The sequence below is a fragment of the Melanostigma gelatinosum genome (assembly GCF_949748355.1).
Source record: "Melanostigma gelatinosum genome assembly, chromosome: 10".
NCBI lineage: Eukaryota > Metazoa > Chordata > Actinopteri > Perciformes > Zoarcidae > Melanostigma > Melanostigma gelatinosum.
This window is the reverse complement of record NC_136643.1, coordinates 24,299,174-24,317,937: the sequence shown is the minus strand read 5'-3', so window position 1 is coordinate 24,317,937 and position 18,764 is coordinate 24,299,174. Positions and strand designations below refer to the sequence as shown.

At 43.9% G+C, this 18,764-nt stretch overlaps 1 protein-coding gene across 1 annotated transcript in view; it reads left to right on the top strand.

Moving 5' to 3' along the window:
- The first annotated feature begins 2,560 nt into the window (after nt 1-2,560).
- fer1l6 (fer-1 like family member 6) overlaps nt 2,561-18,764 on the top strand; it is a 32,146-nt gene continuing 15,942 nt past the window's right edge. Inside the window, exons 1-31 of the mRNA XM_079277265.1 lie at nt 2,561-2,718; nt 4,961-5,046; nt 5,799-5,910; nt 6,165-6,219; nt 6,500-6,631; nt 6,732-6,794; nt 7,064-7,145; nt 7,244-7,400; nt 7,991-8,177; nt 9,016-9,117; nt 9,285-9,375; nt 9,556-9,673; nt 9,767-9,986; nt 10,201-10,309; nt 11,209-12,199; nt 12,865-12,985; nt 13,111-13,211; nt 13,530-13,632; nt 13,929-14,048; nt 14,185-14,337; nt 14,733-14,898; nt 15,147-15,271; nt 15,740-15,874; nt 15,990-16,139; nt 16,240-16,347; nt 16,455-16,517; nt 17,094-17,192; nt 17,332-17,563; nt 18,239-18,381; nt 18,475-18,597; nt 18,676-18,718. Coding sequence (XP_079133391.1) covers nt 4,992-5,046; nt 5,799-5,910; nt 6,165-6,219; nt 6,500-6,631; nt 6,732-6,794; nt 7,064-7,145; nt 7,244-7,400; nt 7,991-8,177; nt 9,016-9,117; nt 9,285-9,375; nt 9,556-9,673; nt 9,767-9,986; nt 10,201-10,309; nt 11,209-12,199; nt 12,865-12,985; nt 13,111-13,211; nt 13,530-13,632; nt 13,929-14,048; nt 14,185-14,337; nt 14,733-14,898; nt 15,147-15,271; nt 15,740-15,874; nt 15,990-16,139; nt 16,240-16,347; nt 16,455-16,517; nt 17,094-17,192; nt 17,332-17,563; nt 18,239-18,381; nt 18,475-18,597; nt 18,676-18,718 — 4,459 coding nt within the window. The 5' untranslated portion in view covers nt 2,561-2,718; nt 4,961-4,991. The remainder of the gene's footprint in view (nt 2,719-4,960; nt 5,047-5,798; nt 5,911-6,164; nt 6,220-6,499; nt 6,632-6,731; nt 6,795-7,063; nt 7,146-7,243; nt 7,401-7,990; nt 8,178-9,015; nt 9,118-9,284; nt 9,376-9,555; nt 9,674-9,766; nt 9,987-10,200; nt 10,310-11,208; nt 12,200-12,864; nt 12,986-13,110; nt 13,212-13,529; nt 13,633-13,928; nt 14,049-14,184; nt 14,338-14,732; nt 14,899-15,146; nt 15,272-15,739; nt 15,875-15,989; nt 16,140-16,239; nt 16,348-16,454; nt 16,518-17,093; nt 17,193-17,331; nt 17,564-18,238; nt 18,382-18,474; nt 18,598-18,675; nt 18,719-18,764) is intronic.

Below are 18,764 nucleotides of genomic sequence, written 5' to 3'. Positions count from 1 at the left end.
TTTTATATATTGTGCATTCCATAAGTTATATTTTACTCTGTAAATTGCTGCTGCTACAAACTAATTTCCCCCTGGGGATAAATAAAGTATCTATCTATCTATCTATCTATCTATCTATCTATCTATCTATCTATCTATCTCTATCTCTATATCTATATCTATATCTATATCTATATATATAGCGATCCAGCTGTTGTATAATAGTACATGAAGTCCGTCAGGTGATTAAACAGCTGATGTGTGTCTGGCTGATGAGGTATGACTGCTCTGTTTACCAGGGGTGGATTTGTTAACTCTGCCACTTACATACATCCTGGTCACAAGATATACCAGGTTACATACACACACACACACACACACACACACACATACACACACACACACACACAAACACAGACACACACAGACGTATTAGGTAAATAGCTCTGACAATCCTCCATATGTGATCTTAAGGGTTTTTTCTGCCAGAAATTTGGGTTTCGGCAATACATCTGCCCGGTTATTGGTTCAGGAAAAGATGGTGGTTTGGGTTCAAATAAACCCTTCTAGCAGAAAGCCTTGAAGTAACCTTCTCCTGTATGCAGATGACAACCGGTGAATGTGATTGTAACGTTCGTATCAACTTCAGGAGGAAGCGGCATGTCATCTAACATCTGAATCGCCGGATTATTTCACACGCAATGATAAGAAATAATAGCAATGCCACACTATTGCCACTGCCAACAGTATTCAAACTACTACTAATACTACTCACTACTAATACTGCTTCCACCATTATTGCAACAACTACGTCTACCAAGCTAAACCATAAAAAATCATAATGTAATAAAAAAGTAAAAAATGAACTTGCAGACTCTTTTGCTCTTGAACTTTCCAGCAGGTAAGCAAAAAAGGCAATCTGTGAAGTGTTGGGAGGCGAAACATCTCGGCATCTTCGAGCTGGATGGAAAAATGAGACTGCAAAGTAAAATACACGTGACGCATACATTTCACATTGTCATTAGTGAGCTGACGTATAACTGCATCTGAACTACTCAAAATATAAGGTGACTTCAAAAATGATATTTTCAGTTTTGGCAAACGCTGATGCCTGGCAACCACTTTTAGAAGTTAGGGTTGAACCCTTAATATGTTTGCTTCTCTATGATGTTTGAGCGTCACTGTGTAGAATGTTGTTCATGCACAGTTTGAGACGAGAGGGCTGTTTTCACTGTCATCTGCTGGAGGAGGAAGTGTTCTTTGTGTTCACCATGAAACTGATCTCAAGACGTGTTCCTATCAGATGATTTTGTGACTTCACAACTCGTTTGAACATCTCTTTTTTGACATCTTGGGCCCCTGCGCCGGTCGGCCGGTTCAGTAAGCCCTCCATGGACGTAAAAAGCGATGTAATGGCGTAACCACAACCCAAAGCGTCTTTTTAGGCCTCATGTTCGTTTCTTCCGATTTAGAGTACGCACAGAACCACTAGTGAGTGTGTGTTGTGCAAACAGCAGGTGACCAATACAGCAATAATGTGCACGAACTCCTTCCATGCAGACACTGATGGCAAGTTTCTGCTGGCGTTCCTGTTAATATGTTGTCGATTGGGTTTCTAGGAGTTGTTCTGTGATCACAAAAAGTTCAAGACTACAACATGGCTTCATGGAACAAGAGTCCTTCACCACATTATAATGAGGACATGGGGATTTGCCTTTCTTTTGTGAAAGTATTAGTTTTTTCTGCAGTATGTCTTCATGTTTTCATTCCGATGTCCTTTTTATGACCACCACAGAAGACTGATAAAGCCTCGGGAGTTACATAAAACAAACATTTTGACGTTGACTGAGCAAACAAGCTTGTTCCCTGCAGCTTGATGATGAGCTGATGTTCTCAAATTCTCAAATTGCTTCTTCAAACAAGTGCTGCCTGATATATCTTCTTATTCTTATTTGTGCATCAAACCCACATTCATCCGTGGCTGAAAATAGACTCTGACGGATGCAATACAATTTCCTGCTGTTTGAGTAAAACTATAGTGACCAGTTATTTTAGTAACAAAATACTAACAGGCTAATACATTTGGAATTCCCTTGGCATTACCCATAAATTACACGATTGTTGACATGATAACGACACCTCTATTACCTTGTTATTATTATTACGTTCTCCACCATATCAGATCTAAATTACCTTATTGAAAAGTAAAACTGTAGTGTCTCTGAGGGGTATATTTATTTAGTTACGGATACACATACTAACACAACACTAAAAATGAGCCGTGGGAACCACAGCAAGTTAAACATTGGGCCAGACCGGATCGAAATATTTTCTTTGGAGCTATTAGGAAGGAGCTGAGCTGCACGGTCAGGTTTAAAGGATATCTAACACAGGATGAAGTTAATTATGTTGGCATGAGAAGGCAGGTGTGGAGCGTGAGCAGGGGTTTTCCGCGAGGCGGGTTGAAGGGAGTTTCGACAAGTCTTTATTGACAGTGCAGTCATGTAGTGATATTCAGCTTTGTTGAAGACAGGGACAGTGTCTTGTGTTTCAGTCTGAGGAGAGAGAGGGATCCTCTGACACCCTTCAGCACTCAGAGGGCAGGAAAGCCACCAGACGTGAGTTGTTTAGTTGTTAACTGAAGGACCTGAACCCTGCTGGTGCCTGTTAGTGGAAAAAGAAAACTTCTCTGGACTTCGGCACACTGGATCAATCAGAGAGCCCTGCATCCATTCGGCGGTGAGCTGTTGAAAGGATTTTTGTTTTGAAACATTTAGTTGCATCTAACTGACCATTTATCGACCATTATGACCATTATTTGTCAGTTAAATGAAATACTCATAACATTTCAGTTGAAGTTGTATTTCATCCTGTTCTTGGAGATGGATGTTGGAGGAAGAGTAACACTAAGCTGGAAAAAAATGATATTAGTTTCAGTTGTATTTATTCTAGGGCTGCAACTAACGATTATTTTAATAATCGATTAATCTGGCGATTATTTTTTCGATTAATCGATGAATCGGACATTAATGGGCCAAAAAAGGCGAGTGAATAAAAACGTGTCTTTAGTCTTGCAAACTATACCACCCCTGCTTTACTACTCTTATTAGCGCGCTAACGCTAACTCGCCATGCTTGTCAAGCTGGATAACGAGTAAACGCCAGCACCAGAAGAGCTTCTGGAGGGACGTTAGGTTCCTCGCTTCAAAACGGAACAAAAGTAGGATTCCGTAGTGACTTTCCCTGCTGTTGAACATCCTTCCTCCTCATCAAGGACTCCAACAGCTTTACGTTTTAGGTGCTGAATCATGAGCCATGTCGCTTTTGCATATCTTGCAATTAACACACTTTTTCGATTTATTTAGTGTGAAATGCTCCCACACCTTGGATGACTTCGCCCCAGCGCGATAGCCTATCAGCGTTGAGATGTTTCTCCTGTCATCACTGACTGCCGCTGTTGAATCAGGAAATAAATACTGTAGCCATCTGTGTTCACCCAGAGCTCTACGATACCTCATATCAACAGAGACCGGACCAAACTATGTGTATACATGTGTGTGTGTAAACCATACGGTACAAACAATGAATAGACGCTGCCGTATTTACGTCTACATGACGTTATTGAGTGCTGGTGGAGCTGCTACAATGTTAGCATAGCCTAGCACCGATCCGTCCGCTCCATTGAGAAGACAAGTAGCCTACAAATCGGCATCATTACGTAGTTATTTCGGAGTCCCTTTTTGTCGGAGAAGACAAGTACAAATCGGCATCATTACGTAGTAAATTTCCTTTTATGAATTTTTGGGTATACTTACTGCAACCGTTCATAGTAACAGAATCAGTTTTACATACATGCATACTGCACGTGACTATCGTGAAACGAAACTTAACAGCAGAGGCTGATGGGTAGTGAATCACATCACGTGATGCAGCTCAGCCAATCAAATATGGGCATTCTGACCCGAGTGAGATGTACCACACACCATGACACAGGGGGCTGAGACGAGGAAAGACACTGCAGAGCAGTACGTACAACGTTCAAGTTGTGAAAGTGAAATCATAAGGCGATCTCTTTGGGCCGTGACTTGTCATTAAGTCGTGATGGTGGGTTCCACAGCCAGACCAGCTGAGAACCACTGTCCTCCATGTGCGCAGAAAATATTAGGTTTTCCTGAATTTAAGCTTCTGCATTTTCCAAATGCTCGAGTACTATTCAAACGTATTGTAAGTCTTAGTTACAGCCTTAGAAACTAATAATAACTGTGGCGCCATCATGTGGTTATAAGGTGGTATTTCAGCTGCAGGACAACAGTGAAGGCCTAGGTATAAAATGCACGCCCTGCCACTGGTACATACAGACATACATACATACATACATACTGTACATACATACTGTACATACATATATACATACATATATACATACATACATACTGTAAATACATACTGTACATATATACCTACATACATACATACATCTAAATCAACAAAAAGAACAAAGTGATTATGATGGGAAATTAAGGGGTCAATTAGGGGGTCAAATAATTCAAGATGTTCATATTGAAGTTGTAGCGTTAAACAATAGCATCAATAGCCAATTTAAATGAATGCTGCTATTGTTAGGCTTTATTAATCATATAGCAAAGTCAAACAGGATAACGTTAACATATTATGATTTGTAATTTATATATTTTCAAACTCAAAATAGCTTCAAGAGTAATAAAACATAGAATCTATTTGTGAAAAACTTCTATAACAGCAGAGTAATGTCACATGACTCCTGCGACGGGGCTGGGCCACTTGTAGGTTGTTTTCGTACCTAAGAGGAATTTCAAAAGACGAGAATATTGGTGAAAGCGTCAACTTCTCGAGTGGTTCTTGCGTTGTTTCTCTTCAGTGCACTGTAGTTGTTGGTATCTCGTAGCAGAGAGAAATCTCGTAAGATTTGCAGACTAAACGTCATCTTCCTCTTCTGTGAGCAGGAAGGCCAAGTTGACGTTTGGCCTGAAAGGGATGAAGAAAAAGAAAGCCAACACAGGCCTGGTCCTGTCAAACAAGGGAACTATGGGTAAGGCCTGGAAAACAAACACACACACACACACACGCACATCCTTGGTTGTATTGACAGTGTACAATCGAGTAATATTTCCTGTCATATCACTGTGGCTTCGACTAACCCTTGTCAAACAGTCGCATGTTAAAAGCTGGTGTAACAGCAATCATGGGTCATGTAGGTTTAGGAGGACCACACAGAACATCATTCCTCACAGGATGCAATCGTCCCTGAGTTCTATGAATTCATTTTAAGATGATCATTTCCTTCTGCGGTTCGTAGACGTTTTTTAGGATCTTTCTCGAGAACAAATTTAGGAAAAAACTTGAGGCCCTTTGTTTATCAAAATAATTTGAATAATCTCACTGACCCTTCCCACTAATAGGAAGCTCAAAGTACAGACAGGGAATTCATTTTTTATGGCTACAAGCTGTACAAAGTAAAGTCTGTTTTTCGACGGTTAACTGGGTACAGCTTGTGCAATTCCGGACAAAAGCTGTGTCCCCAAAAATCATCTTTTTCCAACTTGCATCCCTGTCTTGCACAAAATGGCGTTCCCGCACTACAAAAATGCACTCTGTGTAATTGAGAGTGCAGTTTAGTTGTATGGGAACATAATTTTGTCGGAAAAAAGCTAATTTTGGAGTCAGTGGTTGAGGTTAGGGTTCGTCTCAAGGAAGTTACTCTAAGTCAATGTAATGTCCCCAAAAATTGACCGAATAAAACGTGTGTGTGTGTGTGTGTGTCTGTTTAATGTGTGTGTGCAGAGAGTGAGGTGGAGGAACCTTCTGAAGCGTCTGCCCTGCTGGAGGACAAAAACACAGAGGACCAACCAGACACCTCTGCAGTCAGAACCAGAATAATACCAAACAATAAAAGGTATGACATGTTCACGTTACATCACTTTTATGAACAGTATTCTGGGGAGCAGAGACTGGGCGTATTTAAGAAGCAAAACTAACATAGTTATACATCTCTCCCAAAGTGCTACGCGTCAGTGCCTCTCGGTACAGTTGCCTGCATACAGTGAATGTAAATCAATATCTACCAGCACATCAGAATGTACTGCCGAACTGCCAGAACTATGTTTCTGTGTGATGTTGAGGCTCTGACCTGCAGTGAAACTTCCACAGGGCCAAACTGAAGACTTGCATCCAGAAGAGTGACGGGAAACCCCAGAGCTTCCAGGTGACAGCGCACACAGTCATGGACTATATGTTTGGGTTACGTATTATTTCAAATGTAAGATTAAACTCCGTGGAGCAGTGACAGCTCATCATGAGAGAAACATGTCGACATATTAAGAGAAAACAAGAAGAATGAATCACGACACAAGTCACCATTTTACTGTTTACCAATTGAGCCATATGTACATATGTAAAGTATGAAGTCTTCTTTTTAAAAGCCTTATTGGGAATAGCTCCTTCTCATCTGTGCAGTGGTATGTAACTTGTTGTCGGGCCTGTAGATTTCCATTAACATCACAGAGGCCAGGCAGCTGGTGGGAGAAAACATCGACCCGAGTGTGGTGATTGAGATCGGCGATCAGAAGAAGCAGACTTCGATCAAAGAAGCGACCAATGCTCCCTTTTACAATGAGGTAAGAATAAGTCCTTTTTGGGGGATTTTACTGATCTGAGAGACCCCAAATGAATCATCTATGTCTCTGTCCAATTGTCCCCTTCTCTTCTTCCCGCCAGTATTTCGTGTTTGAATTCTTTGCCCATAAAGAGCTCTTTTTCGACCAAGTCATCAAACTGACGGTAAGTTTAAAAAAAGCAGCTGAAATAAGATAAGTTCAGATTTCATGTGATATATTGTAAATGATCAATTCAGAATGCCTACATGTTTGTACTTAGTTCGACACAATGAGGTGTTCTGTTATGATCTGTCAGTGAAATACATATTCTTTCCACTGCAGTCATATTCCATGAGTTGGGAGATAATAGTGAATTGTTTTTGTTTTCTTTCATGGTCTGGTAGTTCTGGGTTGATTTAGCTCTGTCTCTCCTGTGCATCTCACTCTTTCCAGGTGATGCACTCCAAAATGCTTGGAAAAAGTTTCAGTATCGGGTCCTTTAAGCTGGATGTGTGGACAGTCCACAGGCAGCCAGGTAGCTCGCCTCTTTCTGACGCCTCTCTAAGAGAAGAGGTTACCGGCAGCCGAAGGGATTTCAGAAGTCAACCCGTTGTCTCTTTCTCGCTCCCTCAGGTCATCAGTTCACCAACAAGTGGGCAATGCTGACCAATCCTAGTGACATTAGCACCGGGGTCAAAGGTTATGTCAAGTGTGACATCAGCGTCGCGGAAAAGGGGGATGCCACCCAGCCAGGACCAAAATCGAGTGATGCTGCGGAGGAGATAAACAAGTATGATACCTTTCTTTTGTTGTAAATTGTAATTAGCAGTCTTCCTGCTTCATTAGACTAATCAGGTGTTCTTGAACAGGTTACAGAAACAGGAGCACGATATCGGAGAGGTGTGCAATAATAGTTGCAAGATTTAACATCATGAGCACCTCTGGAACTGTATGCTCTCACCTTTTAGCTTAAAATGTCCCACTGTCATTTTAAATTGTAAGAACCAAACATATTTGGTTGACATTTTATATATTATTTTATTTATAATATTATTATATTAATATTAGATTTTCTCCACTGAGAGTGTTGTGCACTTTGGTTTTGAGTAAAACTTAAACTGACGTTTGAAGAGAGGTTTAAATTAAATCTTCCTAATTTTAAGCTAGTTTTAAAGTTTTATGATGAAATAACCGGCTTTAAAAATGAATCCTTGTTGGTGGAACCCAGCCTTGGCGTTATAGCCTGGCTTTAGACTTGTAGTCTTATGACTTGCTGTAATTAGTTTTCGCTGATGAACGTGGTTGATAAAAAGGCTTTATAAATCGACTTGGTCTGGGTGGAAATACATTTGTTTGTTGCTTTGCCGTCCTTTTCCTCAGGAACCTGCTGATACCAGAAGGCTGTCCCTCCGAGCGTCCCTGGGCTCGTTACTTTGTGAAGGTGTATCGAGCTGAAGGCCTTCCACGGAGCAACTCCGGCATGATGGCCAATGTCACCATGGCCTTCATAGGAGGCGACACAGCACTCATAGACCCATACGTCGTGGTGGGCTTCTTCAAACAAGAGGTGGGTTGTATGTCCATTACGGACATTTTTATATATGCTCATTTAAGTTTAACAGTTCTTCGAATTAATTTCATTGTTAATCAAAAAAATTATAGAAGTTAAATTTTCACATATATTTCAGGGAACAGGTTTAAATAGTTGTGAATACAAGAACAAATTTGAAGCAGAAAACAATGGTTCATGTTTGCATAAATGTCAGTTGTTGAAATTGTGTACAAACACAATCAACACTGCTCCCAGTAAAAGATGTAACATATTTAGCATTTTACTGTTTATTTATTTATCATGTTTTCTTACTTTATTTAACCCTAAGAAAGGCGCACATTACAGGTCCATTACGTCTGTCGTGCCTTTCACAATAAAAGTCCTAAACATAAACACTGTTACTTTACACTGTCACCGTTTACCAGAGGGAACTCAAATTCACTCAGAACATCGTGTTAAAAGGAAGCTCAACCAAATAGCTTAGCTTTAGACTGTACGGCGGTTTACCTCAGACAGACTGCCAGACGCTGCTCGGGGCCAATAGGATCCTGGTAGTTGGTCCATTGCCTGAATAAATCTATTCACACCTTCTCTTGAAAAACTGTTGCAACTGTTGTAAATTTGAAAGCCTTAACACTGAAAATGTCCCTGCTTTGGGACAAATACATGATTATTTTATCTTATCCTCAAAGTTCTAGACCAAAAGTAATCACTACTGCATTGTCCAAAGGAACGATGCTGTTTCCAGCCATTTGGTCCACTTTCAGTCATTCGTGGTTAGCTTTTATTTTCACGATTGAAATATTGTTTTATGTAAGTCTAAATCATCTAATCTCCTCCCCCCTCCTCTCAGGGTCGCACATCCACTCAGAAGTCCACAGCAGAGCCGGAGTGGAACGAGCAGATCGTCTTCACAGAGATGTTTCCCGCTCTGTGTCACAGACTGAAGATCCAGGTCTGAACTGTTATGATGTGGTCTGAACTGTTATCATGTGGGAGGTGGAGGGACTGACAATCTGCAAAACCTCCCCACAAATTGACTCTTCCATTTAAACATAGAATTACGTTATTCACAACACAAGTATGGACATTGCAGCATGCTGACTCGTCTCCCCTCCACAGGTCTGGGATGAGGGAAGCATGACCGACGTTGTCATCGGAACCCATTACCTTGACTTGAGGCGCATCTCCAATGATCAGGATGGCGACAGAGGTGAGGGCAGACGAAGAGTGGGGGGGGGGGGGGGGGGGGGGGGCAGAGATGAAGTCATGCAGGAAGAAGGCGAACTTTAGGGGAATGAGAAACATTCGCAGGGGACTGAGGACAGACGGGAATTATAGGAGGGGAGAATCATTAGTGGGATCACGGTGACTGTTGTTTATCTTTCTCCAGGGTTTTTACCAACTTTTGGTCCCTCGTGGATCAACCTGTACGGCTCTGAGAGAAACGGTTCGACAGGTGACGACACAGTGGAGCTTAATGAGGGCATCGGAGAGGGCGTGTCCTTCAGGTTAATGTTCAACAAATTCAATTATGGGAGAAATTGAAAATTGACAAAGAACTTATCAGCAATACATTACCTCTAAATTCTTGCTGGTGTCAGGGGTCGCATCTACATGGAGCTGGCAGTGGAGATCATGTCAGGAGGGGCGGGTTCCGAGTCCAAACTCAGCAGAACGGCGAAACCGCTGAAGGACGCCAAAGCAGGAAAAGGCGGAGGGAAGGACGCTAAGACTCCTGCAGGAGAAGGAGGAGGAGCCGCCGAGGATGACAAAGGAAAAGGTGTGGCTGCAGAAGTCCAGCCTGTGGAATTTCCTCCTGCGGTGAGCATTGTTTTAATTCCCTCAATATTCCCCAACATAGAAACTTGATGTAGTAATTTAATAATACTACATGGTTTTGTTACACCAAATTGTCATTTCCAAATCCCTCCTCATCCTCTAATAATACTGATCATTCTCAGGTCATGGAAGTGCTTCAGCGTGACACGTATAATCCTCGTGTCACGCTGAATGAATACATGTGTTCTTTGTTCAGCCTAATCCGGACCACAACGAGAGCTTCCTGCTGTTCGGGACGCTATTCGAAGCCACCATGATTGACAGGAAGATCGGAGACAAGCCAATCAGCTTCGAGTTCTCCATGGGTGAGTCGCCAAATCCACTGCTCTCACTCTTTCTTGCCTTGTCGTCTCTATTGTTTTTGCTTTCAATAGAAGTTTGTCACGCATTGAAATCGATATAACAGTCATGTAACAAATACCGAGCGGTTCATAATTAAATTGAATGAATATGCGTTGATAGGTTTTTTTTCTGAGTAGTTTGAGTTGTTATTGTCTTGAACTTGAGGAGATTAAAGTGTTTTTGTTAGGGGACGGGGGAGTGAACTTAGGGGCAGAGGGCATGGAGTTAGGGTCCGAGGGCGTGGAGTTAGGGTCCGAGGGCGTGGAGTTAGGGTCCGAGGGCGTGGAGTTAGGGTCCGAGGGCGTGGAGTTAGGGTCCGAGGGCGTGGAGTTAGGGTCCGAGGGCGTGCCCTCACTGCAGCCAAGAATAAAACCCAAGGACAGAAGTAGGAGAGTTTACCTCAAACAAGTAAAAGTAAAAAAGTATTAGCATGAAGATATGTTAAACGTAAAAGCATTTGATTTGCAGTACAACCAATTTTAGAATAACGTGTCTTTTATTTCTATGTCATTGGTGTAGATTAGATATGATCAATGATGAATTAATGTGTATATCACCTTCATTTTGCAGCTGGTAGCTGGTTAATTTACATGTATTTATACAGATTATATATCTACACTTACACTATATTTATACATACACATATATGAATTGTTATTGATATAATGACATTCAAACATACGTGTTGATTATATTTTGTATTCTTATCTGAATCTGTAAAGTAGCTGAAGTTATCAAATAATTGGAGTGCAGAAAAAGTAAGTACAAGTAGCCTACCTCAAAACTGTACTTAAGTACAGTACTTGAGTAAATGTACTGATGCATAAAGAAACCCTCGTCCTCTCTTTGATTCCTCCCTCAGGTAACTGCGGGAATATCTTGGAGGCTCCAGAGAAACCCGCCCCCGTCCCCAGTCCTAGTGTCAGGAAGAGCCGAGTGCTGGACGTCCCGGACAGCGGTGACAGGACTGGCTCCTCTTCTCAAATCACCTCCCCTACCTTGTCCCCCTCCTCCCTGCTCCTCCCCAGAGAGCCTCAGGTCACGCCCTCGGCCCCTAACTCCACGCCCTCGGCCCCAAACTCCACGCCCTCGGACCCTAACGCCACGCCCTCGGCCCCTAACTCCACGCCCTCGGACCCTAACTCCACGCCCTCGGCCCCTAACTCCACGCCCTCGGACCCTAACTCCACGCCCTCGGACCCTAACGCCACGCCCTCGGCCCCTAACTCCACGCCCTCGGACCCTAACTCCACGCCCTCGGCCCCTAACTCCACGCCCTCTGACCCTAACTCCACGCCCTCGGCTCCTAACTCCACGCCCTCGGCCCCTAACTCCACGCCCTCTGACCCTAACTCCACGCCCTCGGACCCTAACTCCACGCCCTCTGACCCTAACTCCACGCCCTCTGACCCTAACTCCACGCCCTCGGACCCTAACTCCACGCCCTCGGACCCTAACTCCACGCCCTCGGCCCCTAACTCCACGCCCTCTGACCCTAACTCCACGCCCTCGGACCCTAACTCCACGCCCTCTGACCCTAACTCCACGCCCTCTGACCCTAACTCCACGCCATCGGACCCTAACTCCACGCCCTCGGACCCTAACTCCACGCCCTCGGACCCTAACTCCATGCCCTCGGCCCCTAAATTCACTCCCCCATCCCCTAAGTTCACTGCCCCGTCCCCAAAGCTCACTCCCCCGTCCCATAGGTTCACACGCTCGGCCCCTAAGCCCACGCCCCCTAAGGCCATTCCCCCGGCCCCTAGGTTCATGCGCTCTGCCCCTAAGCCCACGCCCCCGGCCCCTATGTCCGCCACGCCTCCGCAGAAGCCGCTCATCGTCGCAGGAAACAAGTTGAGTCGCTTTGTTGTTTGATTCTTGATGTTCTGTTGAGCCTTGAAAGATGTTTGATGTTGTGTGCAAGTTATGTATACTGTCTCAGACACTGCTGACGGAACGTGCCTCATTGTATAATTGCAGTGATTGGTAATTAGTCTTTGCTCATATCCAACATCAGCCGGACTCACCTTTGCAAAGGTGGAGCCAAGAAATGACCAAACCCGCAAAAGTGCAAACAAATGTAACATTGAATGATGTCAATTTAAAAAAACAAGAGCCTGAAAGCGAGACTGTAACAGAAAGGGTCCATCATATTTCTCGGTATTGTGTTATTTGGTCTTTTTTATTTGCTTTCAGAGTTTGAATTCAGATACAATTATCTCTAGCACTTAACATTTGGGACAAGATGATTGATGCCTGACAGAAAGTCTTGATATTAAATAATATTGAATCTAGTTATAACAACTCTTTTACATTTAGTTATTAAAAGTAGGAGAAGGGGATTTGCTTCTCTTCCTCGTCTTGTAGCAAGATGGTCAGTGATGTAACCACAGGGCCTTTTGAGTCCCTGTGAGGAGGAGAGTTTTCTAACTTTACAATATATTGTTCCTCATTGTTTCCTCCCAGTTCATTTTGGGGATAACTGTGTTTACACGTATGTGTGTGTGTGTGCATTTAGGCACTACATGTATCTTCCCCTGGAGACGGAGAAGCCATGCATCAATGTGCTGAGTAACTGGGAGAACAGAACCTACCGACTCTACAACTCTAATATACTGGAAAGCATAGCTGTGCTGTTTGTATGTACTCACTCATACTGGATCTGTATGTTCAGGAATGTATAGTATTACAGTGACCACAGAAAAACCTGATGGCCAGCTTCACAGCCATCGCAGTAAAAACACGAACACTTACTGTCTTTTAGGAGGAGGGTGTCGCCGGTGCAGCCGCGCTACACAAGAAGTCAGATCCGGGGGCGCCGCATATGCTCAAAACCATCCTCAAAGAATTATGCGTGGACGCCAGGTATTCAGACAATCGAATCAGAACATGATAACACTGTTTATGTCTCACTGCAGCGATGGTGGGAAAGTCTTAGCAGCATTGCTTTAGGAGAGACACTACAGGCAGAAACATTGTTTTTCATGTACTGATCAATTTAGAGATGTTGGTCTATTTTGCTTCCATAACATCTTCTTTCAGACTAGTGGAAAGAAAACATCTGTTTATTTTACTACTATGTCTATTTGCCTTTGCAGATGTCTCTTAAATTCACCAGAAGTTACCATGAGATAATGCCTCATTTGCATATTTAAATAGCGAAAGTGTTCTGTGTTCCTGCAGGAGTTTCATAGCAACAGCGGAGGACAAGTTGAAGGCAGGGCTAAAGTCGAGCTACCTGACGCAGCTGGACAGGAAACGCCTCACCCTGTGTAAACAGGAACTGGTGGGAAAATCCGACACACACAGAAACACAAACACAAACTGACAATACCTCCTTAAATATCAACAGCTACGTCTTCGCCACGAGGCCTTAGGTGAAGACTTATCAAACGTATTCATTTCTAGTTTAACAGTGCAGTGGATTTAGGGATTTGTTATTAATTAGGACGGCCAACATCGCTGGATTGTTTTTTAGTTGCAAATGTGAGATGTTTACAAAAATGTTCGACATGAAAGACTTAGCGTGGGTTTCCCAGGTCAACAGTTCATATAAAACGTGTATGTTTGTGTGTGTTACAGGAGAGTATGATAGAAGAGGCCCAGTCCATGGTAGAGAATAAGAAGTTCCCTGGTGGTGTGAAAAAAATGCTGCAGAATGCAAGAAAAATACAGCAGAAACTACGCTTCCTTGTGGAGGAGGTACGGGACTCACCCTGTGTGTGTGTGTGTGTGTGTGTGTGTGTGTGTCTGTGTGTGTTTCATGTTTTTCCTGATTTACCTTCTTACATCCAAACTTTTCTCACACCCATGTGCACGCCCTCACGCTCCGCTGCAGCCCCAGCACACGGTGCCCGACGTGTTTGTGTGGCTGTTAAGCAACAACAAGCGCGTTGCGTACGCTCGGATCCGTGCCAGAGACCTGCTGCACTCCAGCAGCCGGGAGGCCCGAGGAATCCACTGTGGCAAGATACTGACACTGTTCCTAAAGGTCAACGCACGCACACAAACATTACCTCAAATGAAGGCGACAGTTTCGCAAGCACGCATCCAGGAAGAGGCTAAATAAACGAAATGAACGTGCAAATATAGCGTAGCAAAACGGCAAAGCTTGTACCAAATAGACTGTGGATCTGGGGTCGGCTTTCACTCAATAGCCTTTTGGCTAACTCTGGCACATTTGCAGAAATGTTTTTATTAATGTGCACTGTCCCGTTCAAATAAACCAATAAAATAGACTGGGTTTTTGTGGGAGGGGGATGGCTTAAAGAGACAGCCACTAAAGGGCGAATACAGGTACATTCAGACAGACAGCATGAGACAAACAATGTGTTTACCTGCCATTAAAGCATGCAGAGATGAACTCACGTGTTTGTATGTGTGCAGCCTCCAGGGAAGTGTGGTGCAGACTTGACGGTCCAAGCGAAGGTGGACGTGTATCTGTGGTATGGAACCAGTTCCGACTCCATCCACATGATGGACGACTTGCCCATGGGGTACGGTCTGGCCACAGGGAGCGGCAGCGGCCCTCCAACAGCCCTGCTCTGTGCAGGTGGGAGACAGACCGACTATCACAATCCCTCCTTTTTCTGCTTATTTTTTTGGCATTTTGTCTTTAAACTCCACACATTGTAAAACGGTCGACACTTACTGTTTTCTGTCTTTAGTATTTGCTTCTGGCATTTAAATATTACAATTTCTACGGTAAGAGGAAAAGTGAGATTTTGAGAAGTGGGTAAAGTGATGCTTTAACGTCAGCCTAAACTACATCATATGGTGCGTGTTGGTCTGCGTCTCCAGTGAAGCACATGTTCCAGCTGAGGTGCCACATGTATCAGGCTCGTGGTCTCCTCGCCGCGGACAGCACCGGCCTATCGGACCCTTTTGCCCGAGTCACCTGTCTGTCACACAGCCAAACCACTAATGTAAGTGTTTTGTTCGTGTTCCTAGAATGTCAGCAACGTTTCTCTGGGATGCTGATCGTCAACTGTGGTCAAACCGCAGATCGTGCTTATAGTTCTGCAAGCTGTGCTTCAATTCACGGACACAAACAAAGACGTGTAGTGAGGAATGGTGACGCAGCTGATGGAAAAGGTCAAACTGCTACTTTACTGTAACCTGAGTGTGTATTTGTTATGGCACGACAGAGGACTATAAGGATTATAGACACATCCTTGGAATGCATTGTATATTTAAGTATAGAGCAGCAACAATTAGTCGAGCGACAGAAAAGTAAGCAAGCGAAAATGCTGTTTTCAGCCTCTCAGATGTGGAGATTTCATGCCTTTCTCTGTTTTATATCATATTGAACTGAATATCTTTGTGTTTTGGACTGGCAAAATTGTTAATTCTTCTTACTGTGTTTATATTGTGTGTGTGTGTGTTGACGTCAGGTGATCAGTCAGACTCTCAGTCCGACATGGAATCAGAGCTTGCTGATGAGCCACCTGCTGCTGATTGGAGATCTGCATCACATCCAAGAGGAGCCGTTGCGCATTCTCGTCGAGGTGTACGACGAGGACATGCTGGTAACGCTGCACAGATGGATTGATTGACAAATTAACCAAGTAATGGTTCCATGTTCTAGATATTCTGCTGCTGAACAGATCTTGTGACCGCCTCTCTCTGATCTGCCGTGCACAGGGTAAGCCGGAGTATCTGGGATCCACAGTGGCGGTGCCCGAGGTCCGCTTGGCCTCTGAGCCCTACGTTCCTCCAACTCTGCATTACAGCCCGATACACTGCGGCAGCCATCCGGGAGGAGACCTGCTGGCTGCGTTTGAACTGCTGCAGGTCAGTCGACGGCCGTTTGGTTTCCCTCACGATGACGCAGCATGGAACCGCAATGAGGAATGTAGAATAACGCACGAGCATCACTGTGATGAATCTGTAGATCCCAGAGTCTGGAGAGAGGAGTCTGCCGGCGTTGGAGAAACAGCGAGGAGGCTTCTACATGGTTCCTGCCAACATCAGACCGGTTCTCAGCACCTTCAGGCTGGAGGTTTGGCTTTTTTATTTATTATTTCTTTCAACGTAGCCAACAAATAACACTTTTGTTCTCATCATCCAACCCAACCACTTTGCTTGTGTGTGTGTTCTGTCCACCAGGTGTTATTCTGGGGTATGAGGGAGCTGAAGAAGGTTCAGCTGATGTCTGTGGATCGCCCACAGGTACAACCCCCCCCCCCCCACACACACACACACACACACAAACAGAAAACAACCCAAGTCACATCGCAATCTCCAATCCCCGTCTCTCCTTTGACCCTAATGTATTTGACCAACACAATACAGGTATCATCAGAGACGAGACTCCATGCTTTTGGAGTTACCTACAACGTCTTTGTATCTTTCCTCCTGCATGAATAAAGGATACATAAAAAATTATTCGACACCATGACAGCGAGCGTGACAGCTTTTTCAAGTCACTTAATGAAAATTAACTTTTCATTTTTTTTTTTTTTTGCTATCCGCAATGGAATCCTATGTTTTGTCCCATCGGAGTCCGGAATAAAATCCTATATCGTCCCATAGTGTCAAGTCCAGATCATTTTATTTATATAGACCACAAGAGTCTTAACAACAGCTTCTACCCTTTCACCTTTGATTCGGTTCCAGTAAATATTGAAGAAACCTCAGGAAGGATCATAGCGTCCCGTAAATGTACTCATCAGAAGAAAGGATCTGAGGAATGTAAAAATCAGATGATGAAATTGACGAACAAAAACCGCTTCTCTCTTTCTCTAGGTCTTCATAGAGTGTGCGGGAGTAACACTGCGTTCCTCCGTCATTCAGAAGTGCAAGTCCAACCCAAACTTCACCACGCTGGTTGATGCCATAGAGCTGGTAAGACCAATACAGATGTATAGACCTCACTGGTCACCTTGAGTCTGAATGGGAGCACATCCCTGAGTCCTTGGACCGAGTCTGACTGAATCCATACATTTGTTGGATAATGTATGGAATCTACCGTGCCGTCCTTTAGGAGCTACCAGAGAACGAAGACCTCCACCCTCCTCTCAGCATCACCGTTGTCGACTGGCGGGCCTTTGGTCGCAGCACGCTGGTTGGAAATCACATCATCAACAACCTCATGGCCTTCAAATACATTCCACCTCCACCCCTGCCTGCTCCCATAGTGATACACGAACCGCCCAAGGCCAAGGAGACGCCGAGTCCTCCCCTGGCCCCACAGCCACAAAGCACCCAGACCCAGGGTAATAAGTGTGTGTGTGTGTGTGTGTGTGTGTGTGTGTGTGTGTGAAACATTGAGGGATTTTACAGTCAGATTCAAAGCCACTTTAAAAAAAAAAAAAGTAATGTTTTTACATCAGAAAATAGGAAACAAAACCTCTTTTCAAACATATGAGACGATATACTCCATTGTCCACACAGGGATAATTTGTCTTGGACTCAAATACTGCACACAAGATAGTCATAATACAAAAAGAAACAGCCACAGTACTAAAGGACATCACGACCGCACAGTACACATATTGCACAGATTAAATAACCACGAATAAGAAAAAGCAACATATTGCACACTTGAAGAATATGTTCTCGGACGCTAACATGCCAGGTAGTCAGAGCACATACTCAATATAAGTATAAAGTCGTCCCTGTGCTACATGATCTTTTGTCAGTATCCCTGTTGTAAAGGATTACGAAATGACAATGAAGACTCTAGAGTGCTGCAAGAAAGAACACCTGGAAACGAGTCAACGTCATTGCACTTGCGGTGTCATCGTCTCGATGTGTCGATGGCACCAATGAGACGCTAACTTCTAGGTTGGCCTACAAAAGCACGTCATCCCTTTATTGATGAGTCCTCCAGTCCTCTAGGCCCACTGAGCGTGTGGGGAGGAGACTGATCTTTGTCTTTTGTCCAATAGGACTGTACCAGTCTGCTGGAGACACCAGATGGTCTGTACCACTAAGAATTCAAGATTTCTTCATCACTGTGGAGGATGAAGCCCCTCCTCCACCTCCACCTCCAGCCTCACCCACACCTAAGGAAGAACCCAAGAAGAAAAGGGTTACTGCATATTTAACTAAAGGAATGATTAGGTTCTTATGGATCCCATATATCAGTGTCTAACTATTCTTTGCGTGTCCTTTTTAAATCCAGGACACGCAGGCAGGAAGCACTCACGGTCGTTCCACGAAGCGTAAGAAGCGGACCGTCGATGACGAATCAGCAGCGTGTGTCATCGACTGGTGGTCGAAATACTACGCGTCTGTAGGGAAACAGGTAGCTCTGATTCGTCACTTTTTGCTGCAAAAGATCTGAAACTTATTTTTACAAAATGTGAACCTGTTTGTGTTCCAGGTCAAACAGGACGACTCTTCATTCCCCGAGGTCTTTGAAAAATGTAAGAACTCCTCTCATGTGACGTTACACACGTTCTCTGTGAACAA